Source organism: Tachysurus vachellii, chromosome 12 (assembly GCF_030014155.1).
Source record: "Tachysurus vachellii isolate PV-2020 chromosome 12, HZAU_Pvac_v1, whole genome shotgun sequence".
Taxonomy (NCBI): Eukaryota; Metazoa; Chordata; class Actinopteri; order Siluriformes; family Bagridae; genus Tachysurus; species Tachysurus vachellii.
Genome location: NC_083471.1, coordinates 11,171,862 through 11,195,609, shown reverse-complemented (window position 1 = coordinate 11,195,609; position 23,748 = coordinate 11,171,862). Strand labels below are relative to the sequence as shown.

General features: G+C 37.8%; 1 protein-coding gene across 1 annotated transcript; it reads right to left on the bottom strand.

The window, feature by feature from the left end:
* Window positions 1-5,974: 5,974 nt before the first annotated feature.
* On the bottom strand, window positions 5,975-19,198 carry zgc:110329 (uncharacterized protein LOC550500 homolog). Its single transcript, XM_060883061.1, has 8 exons — window positions 18,907-19,198; window positions 14,544-14,729; window positions 14,386-14,460; window positions 14,203-14,298; window positions 13,609-13,722; window positions 11,266-11,316; window positions 10,693-10,809; window positions 5,975-8,437 (listed from the first exon to the last, which is right to left on the bottom strand). The coding sequence occupies exons 1-8, from the start codon at window positions 18,991-18,993 to the stop codon at window positions 8,105-8,107; spliced, it is 1,059 nt and encodes a 352-aa protein (XP_060739044.1). The 5' UTR covers window positions 18,994-19,198; the 3' UTR covers window positions 5,975-8,104.
* Between the last annotated feature and the right edge of the window lie 4,550 nt (window positions 19,199-23,748).

Sequence of the window (23,748 nt, the reverse complement as noted above, 5' to 3'; positions counted from 1 at the left end):
ATCTAAAAACATTCATGTTCGCATTGCCCAAAAGTTCTTTCTTTCTCTAGAAGCTAAAAAGAAAAGGTGATGGTACCAAGAAAATGTTCTCTGTTTCACACAAACCATTCATTAGAACTTTAGCTCAGATTATTACACTGGAGACTCCTTCCTTAAACTCAGTATCTCATTGGAAGAAAGTTTGCCTTATCAACAGTTATTTGATAAAGAAACTTTTTCTTATCTGATTTTTCTATTTATTATTAAGCTTGGATTATATGGAGCGTCTGCTATCCAAGTCCATGTGAGCTCGTACCCAATCAGAGTGAAGAATTCAACAACTGTCATTATTTAACACACAAATGTTATTGCAGCACTTTAAAAGTCACCATTAGCCTTGTGTTCGGTACACAAGAAGAAGCTGTCAGCATACAGCAGGCAGGACCTGTAATTATAGCTCTATAACAATTTAATATCAGCACACAAGTTTTCTTTCATCGATGTCCATCCTTGTTCATCAATCCCTTTCATTCCAAAGTTTCAGGAATTTTACTAGCAGCTTTGACATAACAATATTGCTAACTCCCAGAGAGCATTAATGAGTGTACATTCAAGTGTGAAGGATCTCTTTCCTTTCTGATCACCGGATTCTAATTTATCTATACAAATGGATATGGATTCGTCAAAGAGCAGATCCATTCTGGTGGCCTCGGGCTGCTCTCGCGTCAACACCTCAGCCTGGAATCTGGATCACACCAGGGTTGGAACGGGTTAGCAGTTATCGACTGATAGCAAAACTCCAGTTTGTGAAAGATGGCATGCTCTTAAACACACACACTCACAGAGCCAGTCAATATAACAGGAGGTTGGATATACCAGTATTATATAAAACTGAAATAAATACATGATATCCTTCATCTCACTTGAAAAAAGATTTATCACCTTCTTTGATTTAATGAGCAATATAATGGCATTCTGTCATAATGGATACAGAACAAAGCTAACGATTTTCAGGATGTGTGCCATAAAAGAAAACACCAACGAAAACGTAACGGCAGAAGTCTAAGGTAGAGTACGAGGTAGAGTACTAGGTAGAGTAAAGATGATGAGGGTGTTGTCTAATTTACATAAATAATGCATTTCATAAATTAGTATTCAAAATAATTGTTCATGACAAACGTTACTGCAGCTGGTTTTGATTACATGGAAATCTGGATATCATCCAGGATCATCTATGATATAATGTTATATGAGGCTTTAAAATGAAAATAACCTTTGAGCAAAGCCATAAAACATCCATCTTGATTTCTTAAAGAGCTGCTTTTGGTTCCCTGCTTTTGGGACATCACCCATTGACCGTATTTTGGTCGTATTCTATGGAGTGTTATTTCATAATTATGATTATTTTTAAGAGTGTAATAAGCAGGATTCCGGTCAATGTGTTGGAAAAAACATTCATGTTTGACATAATGACATATAATAGGGTTTTTCTCATTCTCTCTTATTATGCCTGCTAGGATTCTTATAGCACCTCCACATTTTTTTACCAAAACAGAGGGATTGTAAAGTTGGAACCTCAGTAAACTTTTGGTTCATTAACATAATCTGTGATCACCAGCAATAACATCTTGAACTGTGGACTATTGAGAGGTTCGTAGAAAAAACTGCGAGTGTCTGTTGGTGATTGATATCAGTTCAATTTTATTGACTCAGACATTAATTCAGGGCTGTAAAAAACTCATTAGATAAGGATATTTCATGTTGAGGACTTGGGATTAAATATCTCCCAGCAAATGAAACAGAGTGAGGACAAATTTAACAGTGCACAACTGTGTTACATTTTAACTGGGGTTTCAACGTATAATATAACAATGCATTAATCTTTCCTTCACCCTCTCTCTCTCTATCTATCTATCATTCAAAATTACTTCTTTAACATGGCTCTCTGGTGTGAATTCCAATGCACAGCTAATTCACAGGGACGAATACACAGGGAAGAATTCTTCTTGAATTATGGTGCCAAAGAACCACACCATAAACCAGGCATTGTCTCACAGCCAAGAAAAAGCAATCATCAAACAGGTTGTTTTAAACACTAAATGAGAAGTCTCTGTGTAGAAGGAAGTTAGGGAAGGCATAAAAACTCTGCTGAGGAACAGAGAAGGCTCATTTTACCTTGTGAAGGCATAAAGGAGCTTGATGATCCCATGCTGCTCCATTTCCATCTCCTGATTGTGAATTTGTCACAGAAATTACAGCTACTTGAAATCCAGCTCCCTGTTCCCAGTGTTCAGAAATCAAATGTATTTGAGGGAGCTGGATTTCAAGTAGCCTGGGATGTTCTGACCCTGACCCTGAACTCTCTAACTCTCTTTCATATTTGAACAGAACTTACTGTTTTGTTTATCCCTCACTCTGACTGGTTGCTCTCTCTTGAGTCTAGTTCCTTCTTTCACTGACAGCTCACAATTAACCAGGTTGTGAAAAGGGTCTTGTAGGAAAAGGTGGCTGAATGTAGCACCTTTTAAGGGTTTAACCCTCTGGTGGAGCCTTAAAAGATTTAACATCAACCCCAACAACAAGGTTGAGGTTCTGAGCAGCATTCCATTAGAAGGGTAGGACATCCCTTAAACAGGCAAAGAATGTTTGAAGAACCAATTTTTAAAAGAATTTGCTGTGGTATAAAAGGAATAGAAAAAAAACTGAAGGGACTCGTCTTCATTATTCCAAACTGTCATTAATAAGTTTCTTATAACAGCACATTCTAAAACATCTCAAGTTTTCAAGCACTTCTGAGAACTAATGACTCCTCCTCTTTTTCATACTTACTACATTATCCCACTTCTTGGTGGTAATTTATTTCTTTAGTACTTATAGATGGACCTCACTTTTAAGGCATCTGCTAAATATGTCAAAGTAAACTTAAAAGCCTGTACATGCAGCCAAAATGCATTTTTTTCCCAGAGTATGGAAAATACATTTGACCCAGGAATGAGCAGATAAAGATGCCCCCCAGCGCTGCACAGCAAAACAAGCTCGAGGAAAGAAATTTCATAATGAGTCAGGCATAATTGGCAGCATGAGGGTGAAGAGGCAGATGAGGCAGGAAAGAAGCTTACACTGAGGCATAGTCAGGCATGCAATTTAAGCCCATTTTCGGCCAATTTTGCTAGCCTGAGTTGTACCCATTATCCCAGTATTACTGCATCCTGTTTATTTACTTATGTGTGCCTGGTGCTCTCTAGCATGCATACACTGGTGTCTGGTGTGGCGTTCGGCAGAAGAACCCTCACTCAGTCTGGGTCAGCCATCAGACCATGAAATAGAGAACCCTACAAAGCATGTGTATCAAGCAAAACACCAGGCACCAGGTGAGCTGTTTTGGTTTGAAAGTCATTCAGGGTATGCCTCTATAGCCAGTGAAGATTAATGTATTTGTACAACATTCTTCAATCACGAGACTAATTAATAGTTTCAGAAACGCTTTCCACTCCATCCATTAACCATAATGAGCTGCTTATGTCCACAAGGCTGAACCATCCTTTACATCTAGACAGAACAACTCCTCACATAAAAACAAAATATGAGTCATGTTTTGAATTACAAATGCTTTCACAAACAGTATGGCCAAAGCCAAATAATGCTTTCTTTATTCCTAACAGAACCTGTTTCTATTTTTATTGCTGTATCACGTCTGAGTCACTCTTAGAGTAGGTGTAAGGTCTGGGGCAATATTACAGTCCTCCAGAACCTTCCGTCAGCAGAAATGCCTTCTGTAGGGTAAAAAAAACAAAAACAATACACAATTAATTTCAATCATGATTTAGCAAAAACTGATTAATCTAATTTAGTCTTTTGGAATCATTGAGTGAACATGGTTAAGCGCAACGGTGCTTTTTTTTTCAATCAACAGTTTGTAATTTATAAGTTTGTAAGGAGTAGTGACATTCTTGGAAAGTTCTATAGCTGTCCAACATTAAACAGCGTCTATGTACAAAGCAATATAAATACAAAGACTACATACTAGACCTACGACTATGAAAGCATGGCCATGCTGAATGTGTGCAAGTGGGATCTGGAGTGTACAATACTACAAGAATCCAAAATCATGGTGATGTACAGGGTGAACATAGTTGACGTTTTACAGGGAAAAGCACTGACACTGACTTCAGAGGTTTCCAAAATGAATATGAGGAGAATTGTGATATGCTGAATGAAAAAATAACTAAATAATGCCAATACTCCATCAGAGCAAGGTAACAAAAAATAACGACCTACATATATTGGGATAAAGTACCTCTAGATCACATAAAGCTGCCATTGCTACAAAAAAAACTTGTTTCAAGACTATTTCCATTTCAGAAGTAGTATCACCTTTAAAAAACATGAAAACTATTAAACAGCTCCAAAGAACCACTGGGGAAAGTTTAAGTAACTGCTTTTCTACATCTCAGAGACACACTGCAGCAAGAAACATAACTCTTAAGCCTAATATAAAAAATATTACAGAAAGAGTGTCATTATTTCACAAATGTGATGGAAGGAGTCCCCAGTGTCAACACTATGGAACACTCAGAGGTAAAGAAATCTGATATTATTAAATTCAAGAAAGTTGAAACAGAGAATCTGTTGAGGGAAGGACTATGGAAGACCTAGTTATACTAGGTAAAAGTGGGTTGTTCCTCATTTTAAGGTAGTAGGCTAAAATATCTCCTTAGGACTTTGTTTCAGATCTATAAAATGAAATGATGCACTAGTTTCATCACAAAGGTGAAAAACAGTTTTTGTGCTTCCACAGGGATGGTGTCCAGCTGCAGTGGTGTATTGCTGCTCTTTTCATTGAGGAGGGACGTCTGTGATATTTTCTTGAATTGCATAGTCAGCATTATTGAGCAACTTGCTATCCACAGCAAAGAACAGACTGATGTAGTACATCATCCACATAGTGGCTTTAGATCAAGGTTACCAGATCTGTGTGTGGTGGTGCACATCTCCAGGGTTCAATCCTGGATTTGAGTTACTATATCCTCCTAGCCTGATTATGATTTGAAACCTGTGCTCTTCTTAAAAGCAGACCATCCACAGATTGTAATAAACGTCATTTTCATATTGCCGTACGCATTCGCACTAGTGAGTATTGGTATAGGAATTGAGTATTAAGCATACTGTAAAATAATCAGATACAAGCATGGACACTATTTGTTTACATAGAAAGGATCAATTTTTTCACTTCGGAAAAGAAACAGATGTTGTGTCAAAAGTCTAAAGTCTGAACATTGTCAGGAACATACTGGGCAAGTTTGTGTTTAGTTTCAGCCACTGAGGTTTGTTTGTCGAGATTCTTTCGAAGGTATTCTTCCTATAGTTATAGAAACTGTGGTGAAATTTCAACAGCGCCACTTTCAATAACGGACCATAACGGTCAATACAACACAAAACAATGAATAGCCAAATAGCTGTGAGATACTGTTTCTTAATTACTTGCAAATAAGCCTGAAATCATTCTTCTCAGCATCATCATACTTCCTTCAGTGAATGAAGTGCTAATTTGGCTCCATGGCTCATTTCTTGCCACTGCTATAATTGCTGTACTCGTTATTCCTCCAGAGCCTAAGCGAGAGAGAGACCATTTGAAAGTGAATAATGTAATGATAAACATCACCAAGCTACACTCGGTGGGTCATTCATACCGCTGGACTCGCGTAGCCAATTCTAAATCCGGATGCATTATTTCAGGTTCTTATAAATAAATTATTATTAAATTCAGTTTAGCTCACGCACACACACACACACACACACACACACACACAAAATGAGGGTTCTGGCAAAGCCAAGTCCAAACTGAATGCTGTGTTTTTTTCTACCACATAGTTTCCCTGCAGTGCCGACAAAACAACATAGCCTTCCACAGAGCAGTAAGAAAAATTAAATAAATAAAAAGTGACTCGTCAGCTTTCCTTGTACATGATCGGAAATAAGCACGCTTGGGAACAGATTAATGCAAGTCGTATTTTATTGGCAAAGACTGCACTGGGGTTTTTCATAAGGCCAGTGGTGAGGAACAGCTCTGTCTCCAGCAACAAGCTTACAAGAACAGTACAAATGCCAAAAACCCATGTACACTTCTCTCCTTATATAATTGCAGCCGTTAAGCTAAGATGTGTTCGGCATCTGAAATTAGAGCTGTGAGGATGAAAAACAAGGAATGATGGGAAACTTCATAAACTTGCTTTCATGCCACATTAAGCTAAATTAAATGTAAAAGAGCAGTCCTATTCAGACAGAATTAGTTTTAATCCTACAAACATAGATGCGTCAGACATGCTTAAATAATTTTAATATGCATTAGTTATTAATGCCAAATTACTTTAGTCAGGAATTGACGTTGATACAACTGTTCATTCTTTTCATTTGTTTATTTTTCGATAAATCATGTTTACTTTCCATAAATATGTGGTGGATATATTTAAAAAAAAACAACAAAAAAAAACATAAGTAATTTGGCTTGTAATTCATATACCGGGCAAAAGGGAAGGAATGAAAACTCAGGTCAAATGTGTAGCAGGTGCATGTAAAATAAATCCCGTCCAAATAGGGTTACAGTACATCAGATTTGTTTTGAGGCAAAATATTGACACAAAATATTTGTCCATAAGAAATGTCTTGTCTGATTGATTTGTCATGAAAGTCCAAAAAAATTCTTTATAAAATTATGATGACTACAAACTTTAGTTTTCAAAGCACCATTTTTGATTTCAGATTGCTTTCAAACATTTACAAAAATGCATGCACTTAAAGTTAAAGCACTTCAACTGAAAAAGTACATATTCTAAACATTATTATAAACATTAGGTTTCATGTACTGATTGCCAAACTGATTTTTTTTCTTAAAAAAATAAATAAATAAATAAATAAAATAAAAAAAAAAAATCACATAGTCAGGGTTATCCCAGAATAGCCTGAGGTATCATTGGGAGAAAGAAAAAAAATAAACAAAAATAGTGACTAAGGCAACGGGCTGTAGTGTCAAGTCATACCCACAGGATTGTAAACAGGAACAGCAGAGCTACATCCAATTCTCTGTTTTCAATAATAGAAGAATGATGTGAACACGCAATACATTTAACTAGAAATATTACAAAAACAGTCATAAAATGGAGACACGTGTGATGGTTTATTAGGTACCCCCTGTAAACTTGACTATTTTTATCAGATAAATCTACCGACATGCCACTAAGCATATAATAACTGACTGAATGTGGTTATAGCTACTTGTTTATGAAAGAATAAGGATGTATCGATATTAAATAGGAGTAGTGTTTAATATCTGAAACTGATACTAACAAGTAATGAACTAGTATCAAATCAATCAGGAAATGGAACAGAAGATTTTATTCAGTCTGAATTTTCACTCACCTAACTTCACTTCATTTAGCTAGTGTTTGATGACTTGTATTTCCTCCTCTTGATAATTCCTCTTGGAAATATCCCCAGATCGCTATAATTCAAAGTTATTGTACACTTAATATCACCTGTTGGTCTTTTGATATATGCAAATGAATTACCAGAATACCTGATACCAGAATAGCAATTGATTTCTACACAAAATGATTTTGTAGCTTTTCTAACTTCCCCACATAGCTACTCAACTATGTCAACTATTAGACAGCAATAAAGACAAAATAAAAGCCTAATAGAAATATTTCACCCTGAACATTTCAATCCAAGTTCACTTTTTAAAACCTTTTTTTTTCCTATTTGTCAGTCAAATGATACACGAATAAAAAGACAACACGATAAATACGACAGGTTAAACCCAACAAATCTTAAATAAATCCCATTAGGAAAGATTGTGGAAATGTATTTAAAATGGAGTTTTAAAAAAAACAAAAAAAAACAAACCTTAATTAAAAAAATAACTGCTTCACTTATGTTTGACAACTTAGTGAGAAAAAATTGCAGTCTCTAAAGAGGTTCAAAGTTGATCCCGGTGTGTAGTGCAAGACTCAACAGTGCAATACAAGAATGTGTTCCTTGTACACAAACAGAATAAAATAAATAAAAACCATGATTAAATTAAAAAAAGGTGATGGACATGGATGCATCTCGGTTATCTTTCCCACCTCTATGCTCGACTGTCTACCTCATCCATTCCAGGATGGTCTTGTTTTGATTGCCTCAGTAATATCTCGGCCTGCATCTGCTCTAAGCTCACAGGGTCAGACTCAAGATCAGGGGTCAGCGTTTCTGCTTCCGGCTCTGGTTCTGGTTCTGTGTAAGGTATAGGTAGGTATCCGCCAACACGGGGCAGACACATGCACCAGCCAGCGCCTGACAAGTCCAGCTCGCTGTAGGTGAATCCAGCCTTTTTAAGGATCTTGAAGTCCACCATGTCTGTGGATTCACTCATCTCCACCAGGAGGTTCCAGAACATGCAGCTTAGAAGGATGCCCAAAAGCTACAAGAGGGAGAAGATAAACGCAGTGACTAAATGAACTAAATGGCAGGTTTGTTGTTTGCTAAATCAGCAATGCTCAGTATTAGCAAGCTCCACCTCCGACAGCTCCTGGTACTATGGCCTATAAACATCCCTAATTCTTCCAGGGGAAATGTTCCTGAGCTGCAAAGATTTTGGTGGTGAAAAAAAAAAGTAAGAAAATTCTGTCAAATATACACATGAAAGTTCGAAGCTTCTCAATAAATGTTAAGTAGAAGCATACCTAAAATTCTGAAAATATTCCAGCCTCATAAACAACCAAGCTGCTAAGATCCTAAACCGGTTCCTGTGGTAATAATATTTACCTGTTGCAAATCAATTCCAGTATAGAGCGACTGGTATATTTTTAAAACATGCCACTGATCTCTTTATTAGATCAAAGGTTTATCATCATAAAAGATATTAGACATAGACTGCATGACTCAGCTCTTTTAGCAACAGTAGCATGCTTTTGATGTCAGCCAAGGATCTCGCTCTCTGAATGGAACAACCTGAAGTCTTAAGAGTGTTAATAGGGATATAGGGTGCCTGATGCTGCCCCGATGCTATCTAGCCCCTTTCTGTATGGTTAGTGACAGAGAGAGAAAGGGGAGGTAAGTGCAGGACAGGACAGAGTCTGTGGGAGATTGCAAGAGGCAGAAAAAGTAGCCTACAACAAACCAGAAGCCATGACAGACAGGCAGAATATAACCCAGAGAGACTCAGGGATTTGCAGACCTCCCTGTTTGTCATGACAAAAGTTCCTGCACTTCACTGCCTGCAGTTCATTGTTTGTTTCTTGTGGTTAATGGGGCTAAAGATCTTAAACTGCTGAAAAGGTTATTGTGTTGAAAATGTGCCTAAAGGGTCCATGAGCTACTAAAAAGTTTCCAGTGGTGAAATTGGTACAAATTGAACCAAATGCCTGCCGTATTAATACTGTGCCTAAAGTTCCAGGACTGCTGCTGTAATGTATTTGAGGGTAAAATAGAGCTGAAGTAGAAGCTGAAGTTGAAATTTCCTGTCAGTTGAAATTTCCTGAAGGTTCCTGTCATGAAAATATTCCTTAATGCTTCTGATCGGTGTGAAAGGTTACTGTTGTAAAAATGACCCAAAGGTTGTCCAGCTGCTAAAAGGTTCTTGTGTTTAAAAAACCTAAAATGTTCCTTAAAAGATTTTCCAGTGGACATGTACCTTAAGATTCTGAAAAGGTTCCTGTGGTGTAAATGATCTCATAGTTCCTTAGCTGCTAAAAAGGTTCTTGTGTTTTTTAAAAAAAATGTGTGTGTCAGGTGGTCAGAAAATTAACTTGGCACAATGGCATCTTGAAAAGGTCAGTTGGAGCGCATTTCCCAGTAGCAGCTTACGCAACACATCATCAGTCTTTAGGGAATGTTCCCACTGTGTTGAATGTCCTGCCCAAATTGCTATGCATCGTCATATCTGTGAACTTTCCTATACGAAGTGCAGCTAGAGTGTGATTAATGTTGGTTTTATAACACATTCAAAAACAAGAAGCTGCTCAAACAGGAGCTGATGGAGCTCAGGGGTCAGAGGAACAAAGCAACACGACTCATGAGTTTACCACGTTTCAAAGAATGATTTTGTCTGCAAAGTTTTGAGGCAACACTGACATTCCTGAATATGGTAGAACATGGAGTTTTCATGGCTTTGACCTCTTAAACAGCACCATACAAAAGATTGCTTTGATCATTTTGGTGCACAATAGCACTATTTCTTTTATTCAATACAACATGTTAAGTAGAGAAATTTTGCAGATGAAATGGCTGGTTAATTTGGTCGACAATATGAAAATTAAATATAAACAGACCATTAAAGAAAATCATAAATTTATAAGATTAAGAGTTAAAAAGCGTTTACGATGGTAACTTAAATCCAGTGCTAGTTAATGGCAGCTGACTGGCTACTGGCGTTTTATCATGTCTTTTTATCAAGCCATTCATCATTAGAAATGAAAATTATTCACACACACAAAAACTTGATTGTCTTTCTAGAAACAGCTCCACCTCTTATGAAATGACCAGAGCCTATCTATACTATCTATCCACGCTTTATTTGGGCCAATTCCAATTTCAATATCAAGATGAAATATAACAGCAAGAAGCGATCTGTGGGGGTCCAAGCACCTTTAGCAAGTAGTGTCCTTTGGACCAGTTCTTGCAAAAAATACTGTAAATTTTTACTCTAAATAAAATACAAAAACAAAAAAGATTAACCTGAGGCAAGCCAAGGGCACAGCAGATTCCTATTGTGGCCCCAACGTTGTCACGCATCCACAGGTTTACGGCATGAATACATCCACGCACGTGTATAACGTCGGTCAAATCTTCACGCTGTGCAGAGAGGAGGAGAAAGAAATATGAAATAACAACATGATTCCAGACTGAACGGTTTTGTTAAGGTCACCAGAAAAACAGCATCACACACGGAACAGCCCTGCATAATGAAAAAATTGAGACAGCGGCAGTAATGATGCTACAATTTGTCTGAACAAATGACCTCGTAAAGCCTGAGGTCGTAAATAACCGCAGCTGAAAATGTAAATACATGTTCTGCGGATTTGCCAGTAAACTATCGGACCTTGGGAAAACAAGGGATAATAAACAGGTGGTGGTCATAAACAATGAGTCACAGGGATGCATGCAGGAATAAAACCTGTTTATTATCATTACTGTTGTATTACAATGTTGTTTGCTCTTTGAACCAGAAATCCAATATTTCCGGATGGATGAAAGAAGCATCTGTTCCTAAATGGATGTGCGATTTAGGACAATGAGAATTAGATGTACCTGTTTGGTAAGAGTCTTATAGCCACACAGGGTGTTTACTACTTCTCCAGGCTGAAAAAGAGAAACACACACACATAATACTATTGTTAGATCCAGTATAGCTCCTAGTGCAGATGAAGTCTGGATTGTGATTGGTCAGAAGGTGTTGATTCATTTTCTACAAGCACATCTTAGACAGTTGGACAGATTTGTGTAAATGTACTCATTTTAATACATTGTCATTTCCATAGTAAATGCTGGACACTTTGCCTGCTCTACTACTTGCTCTCCTGATTATGTGATCATGGCATTCCCATAAAGTTCTTGTTTTGTTTTTTTCCAGCTATAATTAAATTGTCTACCATTATTAAGTTTTTAAAAACAACCCATTCTCGATGGAACCCGTGTTGATTAATCATTTAAGACTGTAAGTGAGATGGTGGAGATTTGTGCAGCATTTACATGTTTGAGTCACTTGGTGTCATTCGCACAGTTATTCTTGGAGCTTTGTTAGAAGAAAGATCACGATCAGGAAGTCGGGGTTGTAGCTGGTGAGAATGAGACACATGCTCTTGCATGTTGTGTTATGTCTGACATTCCTCACACAGAGAAGAAGGTGTCAATCGTGTAGATCTCAAAACGTTCACTTCAGCAACAAAGTGACTGTGAAGAAGCTGAATACGGTGAGAATATACTGTTGTACAGAGTCTTCTTTTGCTGAAAGAGAAACCCTAATTCTCATGCTGTCGGATAGAAAATGTCTTTTCTTTGGTTCGGCTGTGTCCCAAACCACACTACTATAAGAACTGAAACACTAAACACGGTGATGCTTTATATCTGTGCGCTTCCTACTAATTTTTGTTTCTATTATTCTATTCATTTCACCCAGCAAAATGAGAGTTTAGAGATTTTTGCAGTATCCATGGGGATTCCAACTATAAACGACTCAGGTAATAGCAAACACCACTGTTTTTTTGACGATAATTTAGGAAAAAGCAAGTCTGTGCGCACACACAGACACATTTTCCACTTCATGTCATTACATTTCACAGGTGGGTTGAATGTCACACCGCGGACCTCGTAATTTCTCTCCATCTCCACCCTCCTGAGAGCAGAATGTAAATGCGATCTTGAAAGGAAAACAGATCTTTGATCTGATAAGTATCTCATAAGTATCTCTCCAAACAGCCACAAAATTCCTAGTAAGAATGTATGGATATCGGCTGATACTCAGAGATACGCAATATATTTGCATTAGAAGAGAAAAAGTGGTTAGTGGCATCTTTCATTTGACAGAGTGACCAGGATACATGCTTAAATGAAATCTACTTAAAGTCAATCCTTAATTAATTTATTAGGAAGGCAGCAACAGGACTATCAAGTGGTTAGCGATTACGAACCCTTCTGTATCAGCAATGCAATCTAAAATGCTGACACAGAGAGAGAGAGAGAGAGAGAGAGAGAGAGAGAGAGAGAGAGAGAGAGAGAGAGAGAGAGAGAGAGAGAGATGGTAATTCTGTAATTCTTCATCTTCAGTCATGCCTTGTGGACTTCAACCCAGTGTATCGCATCCTGCACTTCCACCTCCATCACTCTCACAAGCAGTGCATTAGCATCCCAATGGCAGCACAAGGGTTTAACCCTTAAGTAGGAGTGAGTGGGGGGGGGAGAGAGAGAGAGAGAGAGAGAGAGAGAGAGAGAGAGAGAGAGAGAGAGTGAGAGACGGACGGTCAGAGTGAAAAAAAAAAAAAGAAGAGGAAAGGAAAGGAGAAGAGGGCAACTAATTCAATACTCTTGAGGCATTACATGCATGAGGCACTTTGCTTCTATCAGTACACACACACACACACCCATACCCACACCCCAACCACATAAACAAAAGGAGGACAGAGAGACTCAGTGAGAGCAAAGGGATCTACAAGAAAGATTGAATGAGTGTGAGAAAGAGTGTATGTGTGTGAGGGAGGAAGGAGAAAGAGATACTTCAGGGTGCGTAAGCAAGAGAGACTTCAAGAAAGCAAGAGAACCATCAGGAAAGAGTGAGAGAGCTATAGAGAGAAACAGAGAGAGAAACAGAGAGAAAAAGAGAGAGCTTGTGGTTAGGAAGAGGTGAGACTGAACAAAACACACGCTAACATGCGTATGGAGAATGGTTCTGGATTTCTCATTCTCGGTTTTGTATATATGTCTAAGAAAGGTCAAAATCTCTATGTTTTCATCTGTCACTTCCCTGAGGAAATGAACTCTGCTTCTGATGGAGTCCAGAGCTGTAAATATCAACCATAGAGCAGAAAAGTGATAGAGAGGGAGAGAGAGAGAGAGAGAGAGAGAGAGAGAGATGATGATGATGGTTAGGAGTCTCGCCTCTTTTCTGCAGCAGGTGTAAGGAACTCCGCAGGCCAGCGGGCCAGTGCCATTACAGAAATGGTACTGATTCACCTCCCAGTCCTTATATTCATCACCTCCACAGCAGGAAAACTGCAGAGAGAGAGACAGACGGAGAGTCAGGCTTGAGAGAAACATCAACGTTGCCTTTCACAGAAGTTTCGCTGTCTGCTTCACTGCGGCAGGTTTTGTGGCTCTCTGTAGAACAGAAGCTAGAGGTTGATATGGAGTAAAATCTAACGCGGTGTCACTACAAAGAGGTTTGTCGTTTCAATTTAGCGACACATCTAAGTGAACGTTGATATTTTGGACTGGTGTGTGCTGCTTACATGGCCACTACCCCCTTACGTTGTCCAGAACTATGTGCTTGTTGCATAAATCAGAAGTTTTAGTTAGCAGCTAGCTTTGTTGAATGGCAACAATGTCATTATGCATCTAACACCACAGTAGATAACTAGATAAACTAACAGCTCTGTGTGTGAATTAGAGGATACGTCAAAATGCCTCCGAGAAAAACTCTATTTGTTTCCACTCTATTCTACGGCTAAAGTCGACACCGTCCCTGTCTCCAACCTTCTCTTGTACGTAGTCCAGGATGTTTTTGAAGTCCAGGTCATCGTAGTAGTGCTTGATGCCTTGCCGGATATTTTTCTGGAACAATTCGAATGTCTGTTGAGAGAAAGGAGGAAGTGCGAGTAAGAGAGTGTGCAATTGGGCAGTGATGAGCAACGTCTCCTGGACCTGACGTCCGCTTACCGTTTTCTCAAACAGCAGAGCGATGATGAGGGCGAGAATCTGGAGCGCCAGCAGAACAGAGAGCACGCTCAGGAACTGCGAGAGATCAGACTTACATCAGCTTGTTATTTACACAACAATCTCTGATTGGTCAGGAGCTCTGACAGAGGAGCACTCACCATGTGCAGTAGGGTTTTGTTGTCACGCAGTGATCCCAACATTCCTACCACAGACACAGAGAACATGACCAGCCCTAGCAGGATGAGGACCACAGCAGGAGCCAGAAACACTCCCTCAAGGGTACGGTACTTCTGCCTCTCCACCTCGGCATACACACCCACACACAGCACACACAGGCCCACAAGCTGTACCCACACACACACAAACACACCATCATTTATCACGTGTGTGTACGAGTGCTCAAAACACAAAACATTCATCAAAAGAAAAATGCACCCAAGAAAATCAAAAAAAGAGAGTTTAAAAAAAACACAAAACACAAAAAAAGGGATAAAGAAAGTAATCAGGAAATCCCAAGAAAGAAGAAAGCACTTTTTAAAGAGAAAGAAAAAAATATCAAGATTAAAATCTATAAGAGAAAGTGGCAAAGAATGAAAAACAGAAAAAGAAAGAGTCAAAGGAAGATCAAAATTGAAAACAGAAGTATTGGCAAAAAGAAAGTGGAAGAAGAAAGAAAAAAGTACACATAATGAAAGGAAGAATGTAAGAAAGAAAGAATAAAAGAAATAACCATGAGGGCAGAATGGTGAAGAATGAATGAAAGTAAAGAAGGAAAGAAATCTGTACAGATCTGGACTCCTGTATATTCAGCAGACATAAGATGTCACAATAGGAGGAGGAAGACCGACCCAGATGCAGGATAGCTTCAAATAAATAGGTTTAATAAATAAAATACACAAAACAGGAACACAGACGAAAACTTGACAGGACAAAAGAAAACAATGGCGATGATTCCGTGCTGCTCAAGGCAATGCGGCACAGTTAAATACTATAACAATTAACAACAGGGAACAGGTGTACAGAGACGGGGAGGGGTAAACAAGGGCAGGGCAGACACGTGACAAAGAACACAAACAGAAGCACATGGCCAAAAGTACGGACTGACATAAGAACTCCAGTTACGGTTAAAGGTCATTTTTGAAATAGCTGGTATGTGTTACCTGAAGTTACACATCACAGTGTTCAGATCAGATAAGATCTTTCAGCATGTAAACTTGCTAGCATTAATGTGCTGCTGTGTTAATAAGAAACAACATGTTGCTCTTTGGAGCTGAAAGTGATACAGCAGTGCAGCAACTCCATTTGCCTTCATGATGAGCGTACTCGCTAATCCATTCTCTCAGTCAATTTCATTCCATAAGGCTGATAATTAATTTGATTTAAAGCAAAGCACTAAGGAATTGTTTTATCTGGGCTAAGTTAACATAGTTAACATAGTAGGGATAACTGTAAATGGATAAACAGCACCTGTTGCTCTTCGCAAAACTCTTATGCTACGTGTTACTCCTTCACCGTCATGTGACATCAGTAAAATACATGTGTACGTTTTGGTCAAAATTGTAGTGTTGTGATTGATTCGGCTCTGAGACGACTCCGAGTTGTCGGAGTTGACTTATGTTGTTCAATATTTGGTCTTTTTATTTAGCATGATTTTGTCCCAAGTTAGCAACCGCTTCATCCTGGTCAGAGCTGTGTCACAATATCATGGACATTATTCGGTTGAAGAACAAAACGTCAGGGAGTCGTTTGAGAGTCAAAAGAGTCCACTCTTCTCTGTGAGCTGAGATCAATCAGCCTATGTCATTGATTTGTCCTGTGCTGTAAGACTTGCATGGAATTTGAAAGCTTTTTTTTAATAATTGGTGATACTTTTGTGTGGATTAACTCACCCTGAAGTATCAATCTTCTTTTTGAAAGATTTCCTCTTTCAAAAATACCGTCAAAGTAGTACCATCTCGTATTCTTTCCTAGTTATTATGCCGTGTGCTGTATGTTTAGAACAACATCTGCATGCCAAGTGTGTAATTACATGACAAATAAAATGTCATCCTCTGCTTAAGCCCAGCTCATAAAAGGTTTTTTTTCCCCCCTGAGTAACAAATATTCAATAAAGTGAAGAGCAGCTTCAAGTGCTGAGGGAAAATTCACAGTTGAAAAGAAAGAGAAGAAAAACAAGTAGTGTGCAAACAGACATAAATGCAGATAAGCTCATGGATTTGCTTCCCCAAGCACCTTTTAAAAAGATGTAAATATTCCAACAATATTCCAAAGCAACCCATTTGATCCCTGGGAAGCTTTTTATTAGTTTTGGGGTATTAAATTAAATACACAGGAGAAGATATAAAGGAGTCTGAGCTCTCTGGGTTCAGGTGTGAGCTGTAAGTGAGGCTCTGCTTTGCGTACGTTACACAATACGAACAGATAAAAAGTATGACGTGCAGATTTGCATACTCTGTCTTACAGTGAGTTTATGATCTGTTAAATGCCTGAACACAGTCTTTGTGCGTGTTAAGAAACTCTGTCTGCTTCCGGTTTGATTTTGATAAGATGTTCTGAAAATCTGCCAGATTAAATACCACATTGCAAACAGCCCCAAAGCGCTGTGGTAAAAGTGGAACGAAAAACACGTCAGGAAGAGCGGAAGGAAGTGAGAAACAACAAAACTACACAACATGCTGTTATATATATAAATGATTTTGGGGTGTGATGTGACCAGTGTTGTAATGTATACTTCGTTATACAGAAATACTTCGTTACTGTACTTAAGTAGAAATTTCACGTATCTGTACTTTACTTTGCTACTTAAATTTATGTCAACTTTCACTTTTACTCCACTTCATTTCCCAGATAAAATGTACACTTTTACTCCGTTATATTTCCACTAAGCATCTTCGTTACTCGTTAATACAAAATAAAATCAGAAGAAATGTGTGCGACTGCAATAAGGGAGGTTTGGCAAATCACTGCTCCTAGATTGCATTACGCTCCGCACACTCTACGGAGAAGCATAGGCACGCGCAGTCAGAGCTGGCAGCATTTATCTATAACGTTAATCGGCGGAAAGGCGCAATCAAAGACGGCAATCAAAAGCGGTGAAATTTCACTATTATTATTCTACACTACTATAATTTCTTATTACCAGAGTTGATAGCACAAACACAATATTAATGCAAACAATCCATTTAATACTAAATAAAAATAACATTTATTGATTTGGTCTTTTTCTGGAATATTTTTTTTATTAATGACTGCATTCATTAGACACACTGTTTGTAGAGAATGCACACATACATGAACTGATCTGATTCAAAACTGGCATCATGCATAAAATTTTGGTGTCCACTTTTGCCATTTAATAATCCTATAACTTTTGGCTTACTATGTAGTCATATAATATATAATATAAAACTCTTCTTGTTTTAGAAGAGTTTTTGTATTCTCACTTCTTGTATTCTCACTGAGGGCTAAAACCCCCTAAAGATGAAACCCTAGAACCGCGCCTGCTCTTATGCCTACCGAAAATCACTGAAATTTTACTTTTTACTTTTACTTCAAATACTTAAGTACATTAAATATCATAAAATTACTTTTGATACTTAAGTATAGTATATATCAGATACTTTAAGACTTTTACTTGAGTAATATTCTAAAAGGTAACTTTCACTTCTACCAAAGCCTTTTTCTAGTACGATACTTGTACTTTTACTCAAGTATTGCTTTCTAGTACTTTATATAACACTGGATGTGACACAACTTGCCAGTGTTCCTCCAAGTTCCCACCTTCACCCCAAAGTGACCAGTGCGTGCAGTCTGGACTTTATTATTCCACTTATACCTCAGCAACTATTAGTATCATTCATTTATTAATGTAGAAATCGTCGCACATTTTAACGGTTTGTAGTTAAAAATTTACGTATTACAACAAGCATATTAATTATTATTATTATTATTCATTATCAATAATTAATATAAACATCTCGCTTTTGTTATCAGGAACGACTTTACAAACTATGCTATGCGCAGCCTCTGACCAATCAGATTCGAGCATTCAGCCGCGGCGTGGTATAGTCAATATCTAACACTTAAAAACACTCCTTCAGCATAGTACGGTATATTGAGTGTCACTGGTGCTGTTATTGAGAATTTGGTATCATTTAGAAACGATCATAATAATAATAATAATAATAATAATAATAATAAGAAGAAGAAGAAGAAGAAGAAGAAGAAGAAGAAGAAGAAGAAGAAGAAAAAGAATAATAATGGTGTTATAAAGCCAAAGCAGTGACGTTGCTTTGTGCCTTTAAGTGGCCAGACACGGTTTATTCAACACAAATAATAGCACTGAGTTTAAACATCTTCAAGTCCAGATGAGTTGCTGAGCAGCCACGATAGAGGAAATGGCTAATTTTAGCTTTAAAATAATTGTACATTGTCTCAGTCCAAGCGAGTTACCCGGTTAGCCGCGTTAGCGTCCTGGAAATAAGAATAAAAAAGGTGCTTTTTAGTTTTCATTTTACTCACCGAAAACAGCATCGAATACACATTTAGCGTGAATTTGACACAGTAGTAGAAGTGGATGCTTTTCTTCCATTCTTCATACGAAGGCATGATGAGTTTCAGGCGGTTCTCAGACACGCGTTCATTTGAATTAAAATGTAGGTTTATTAATAAATAATACAGACTACTGAAGTCAAAATCAGCTCAGTTTGAACGACAGTGTGAACATAATTACTGTTTCAATTTCGATTAATTTCTATCCCGTCTTTCTTTTTAAGAAAGGCGTTTACAATACGATACAAAGCTCAAGCGAAACTTGTACACATTGTAAACAAAAACAACTTCCGCCCTCCCTAACGGCGCGCCGCCATTTAAAGGGCCAGCAGCACATTTTCTTTTTTGTAAAATGTTATTTTTATATATTGGAAAATGTTTATTTATTTTGTTTTCTGAGTTGATGGACATATGACCATCACATCCATATGAGGTTCTTTGTACAATGCAAGATTTATTTTTTAGTCCTTAGTGTGTGTGTGTGTGTGTGTGTGTGTGTGTGTGTGTGTGTGTGTGTGGTTCTCTCCAGGATCTCTGGTTTTCTTTCCCAATATCCCAAGACATGCCTTGTAGGTGTCTATCCATGATGTGTGCCCTTTGTCCCTTAGATAGGCTCCAGGTTCATGGAAACTGCTTGTAGAATAAAGGGGTCATAAATGGATGGATGGATGGATGGATGGATGGATGGATGGATGGATAGAAAAATCTAAAGGCTCTGAATTAATAATAAGTCTCCGTCTGTAGTCTATAGGTGAAGAGATACTCTGTCCATGAGAAGGAGGAAAAAAAACATTCAAACGAATAAATAAGCTAATATATGGTTAAGTGTACGTGTATATGTGTGTGTGTGTGTTTGTGTGTGTATTTGTTTACTCCATAGTTTTAACTCCTAGTAAAAGACAAAGCTGTTAACCATGATTAAATGAATAATAAATAAGTAAGTAATATTTAGATCTCTCTGAAAGATTAAGTAAAGAGATGCTAGAGAAACAATTACAATTACAATTATTAGCAATTATTTATTATTCTTGAAATGTAAATCGTAACAATAAATGGATTTAAAAAAGTATCACATGATGACAGGAACCCTGTGATGAGCTTTTTATTTCATACTTTTTTAAGGGAAGCTTCCACAATGTAAAGTGCAGAACGACTGATCACAACCTCAATCATCTTCCTGCTCCGCTGATCAGTTTCAGTTAGATGCAATTATGTTTAGGCCACAGCTGGGACCAAGAAGAAAGCAGGTGTGCTGCGACCGACCACATGTTCTACCATCACCATGCTAATTCAGTTATAATCCCATGCCACGGCTGTAACCAGATTATGTCATGGAACTGTGGAGTGCTTATACACTATCCTTGAGGTTCTTCTTTTCCAGCACAGAATTGAAAAAATTAAACATTATTTGAGTCTGAGTTGATTTCTGAGGTGAGTTGATTCATTTATTTGGTGCAGTTAATACACTGCCACTGCACAGATATACGTTTTTTATAATTCCCATCCACAGGAACATTAAAAAAAATGCAATTAAAAATAACAGATTAATTGTGAGCACTCCAGCCCAGTAGGTGGGTTCTATCAGATGTCTCAAAAACAAACTAAGGTGTGTTTGGTGTTTTATTCTGGTTGTATGTGGAGAATTACTTGTACTTTATTTTAATTACTTGATGCAGCATGATTACATAACAATGGTTCTGTGAACGGTGGATAAAGAGCGGTGTTGCCTGTAATTCATAATTAGCGCTGCCTCAGCATGGAGGTTACAGAGACACAATGACGCGTTTACTCTGAATACTCTGAGTACGTTTCGTCTCATTCCTGAAGTTAATAAAACAAAAAAAATCACAGTTTGTCACCATAAAACCAGGATAGTGACTGTTAAAAAGCACTGAAACTGGAGACTCCTTCCATAACCCTTAAAAAATCTTAATAATAAAGCATAAGAATGAGATGTGATTGAACTAGTACTGGAACTATTGTCTGAGCTGCTGTTAAAGGAAAAAAATCAACACCTCCTGGCCAATCAGAATCGAGAATTCAGAAAAAAATACAGATGATTACTTTGCACGAAATATGAATTCTACATGGAAACGTTCCGTGATTTTACAATTTATTTCCAAGCATTTCCTGAAACTATGTAAAAGCATTTCCTGAGAGCGATGGTTTGACGTTCCTCATACTGTCTGAGTCACACCTGCGTTAGATAAGTGTTGTTTTATTACTAATCTGTGGCAGTGCCAGGAATTATGTACGCACAAAGAGTGTGTAATTGGAGAGAATAATATCAGAACAGAAGAATCATTATCTCACAAAGCCTTTAAAGTCTTTAAAGTAAAGGTCTTTAAAATGTAACATGATAATGGATTTAGCTTTTTTAAAAACTGATCAAATAAAGATGAGCTGTGTGTGTGTCTGTGAATGTGTGTGTGTGCGAGTATCTGTGAGTGTGATTGAGTGTGTGAGTGTGTGTGTTTATGAATAATGCTCTATAGAATTCTACAATAATTTCACTGTCCCATATTGCAAATGGTGCGATTTGTGTTTCCGCTGGCAGAAGATGAGGATTTTTGTCTTTGTGAGAATGAGGCTACATTAACACTCTCCCTCATCAGACATGATGTAAGTAAACAGAACAGGGTGCTTTTATTTAATGTTGTATTCAGAGCCTAGATCCCATGTTGGATGTTGGATAACACACCTAACAAACTCTCTCCATTTAAAACTGATCACTTATTACAAATATTTTTAAATAATTATTATCTGTTTCTATTTTTTTTTTTATGTCATTTTTAAGACAGAAGGTGAAACAAGCCTAGGCTCCTCAAATGACCTTCGGAGTGTTTTCAGAATTTGAAACAACAGAATTTCCCCAGAGGGACGAGATGATAGGAGTGTAAATAATTATTTTGTGTCAAAGCCGAAGTGCTGTGGGAAATACTGCATGTGTCCTAGATGTGAAGAGAGAAAATAAATGCTGTCTATGATCAGACCCTCCACGAGTTTACTGTTTTACAATGTCAGAAAGGAACAAGATCTTGCAAAAGAGTTTAAAATAATTCTAAAAAAAAAAAAGCAATTAATGAATCGTACCAAACATATCAACTCTCTCAGTCTCAGGCCCGTCAATCAGACCGCTGGTCATTAAATCAAGACTTTGCTGTAGTTCCTGAATAAATGAGTAGCGATTATGAGGATAATCAAGCATGTGTTTGAACTAGCTGTAGCTGAACTGTACTATAATCACGTCTTAACCTTTGGCACTGAAGATAAAGGAATAAAGAAGAAGAGAGCAGACCAGTGAAGGACAGGAGCAAAGTGCAGAGCTGCTTTTTCATGTTCAAAACTTCCTCCATCTGTTTCAGTCAAATATTAACACATTAAACCAAGATGCTACTCTCTAATTCCACAAAGTGAGACACTAATACTGTGTGATTAATGTCATTGTTACTCCCTGTGATGTTTGTCATCATTTTCAGTACATTCCCATCTGATCTGTCTGATGTTTTGAACCTGTTCCGCATCTTGAGATGTTTCTCTGCTCAGCACACTTGATCCTGTCAGCTCCTTAGCTTGGTGAGAATGAAGCTTGACTCGTATCTGTAGGATTTTATACATTTCTTAAAATGCTTATAACTAGAATATATAACTATATATATGAGTTATCGTATATATGAGACCGAATCATGTCAAGGGATTTCCCAGATCTTTTTTTATATACACAGAGGATAAACATGAAATTAAAGTGGATTAAAGCAGCTTCTCTGATTTTTAAGCTCTTTCCTTGAGGCACTGCCAAGCCCCTCTGTGAGGATCTGTGAGAGTCAGAGTCCGCTGGACCACAGAGCAAATAACATTTGCTTTTTTTTTTCAGATCTTTATTGACAGCCATGGGATTTGAGGAGAGTTGTTCAGAAAAAAGTGCCTGTGAGCCATTGGCGCTGCTGATTGCCATCTCTCTTTCCTCTCGCCGTTGTGGAATGTATTCAATGTCAATTGGTGTGTGAAATGAAATTTCTGATTTCTCACCTCAGATCGATTTGTCGAGGAAGCCTTTTTTTAAGGCTTCAGGACATTGTGTCTCTATGGTGTTAGCAACGGCGACCAGAATGAAGCAAGATGCTGCAATTAGGGTGCTTTAGGGTGCAATCTCACTGGTGCTTTAGCGTCAGCTTAATAATTAGGGCCAGCTTAATTAGCGCCAGCTTAATAATTCTGCATATATATATATATATATATATATATATATATATATATATATATATATATATATATATATATATATATATTTTTTTTTTTTTTTTTTTTTTTTTTCAATAATCAAAGTGTAATGAGGAAACAAGATGAACAATGTCAGACAGGCAGGTCACAAGAAGGTTAAGAGTGTGTGTGTGGTTGCACATGCACAAGTTTGCTAAAAGGGAATGAAACAGGATTACGAGGGACGCTGTAACGCTTCCATGAAGCAGCATTAATCAGTCCTCCAGTGCCTCCAGAGGGTTTCTAATAGGACCTGTCCTGCTAACGTGACTAAGAAAGCACACGGGATGTCACAAACGCCTCTCAAATGATCCTCAAATGTAAATGTGCCTCTTCAAGATGGAGAGCCATGGTGTGATGCACCCACCGACCCTGGCTAAGTAGGATAGTATTAGGAGAGATGCTAACTACTTAGCATTCCCCACATAAGCTGCATGTACATTGGATGTTAAGTGGACAATCTGCACCAACTCGCATCCATTACACTGGAACGAGCGATGGCGTGTGGGCTGAAAGGCAATGATTTCGTCCTGAAGTGTGCTTTTGGTTTTG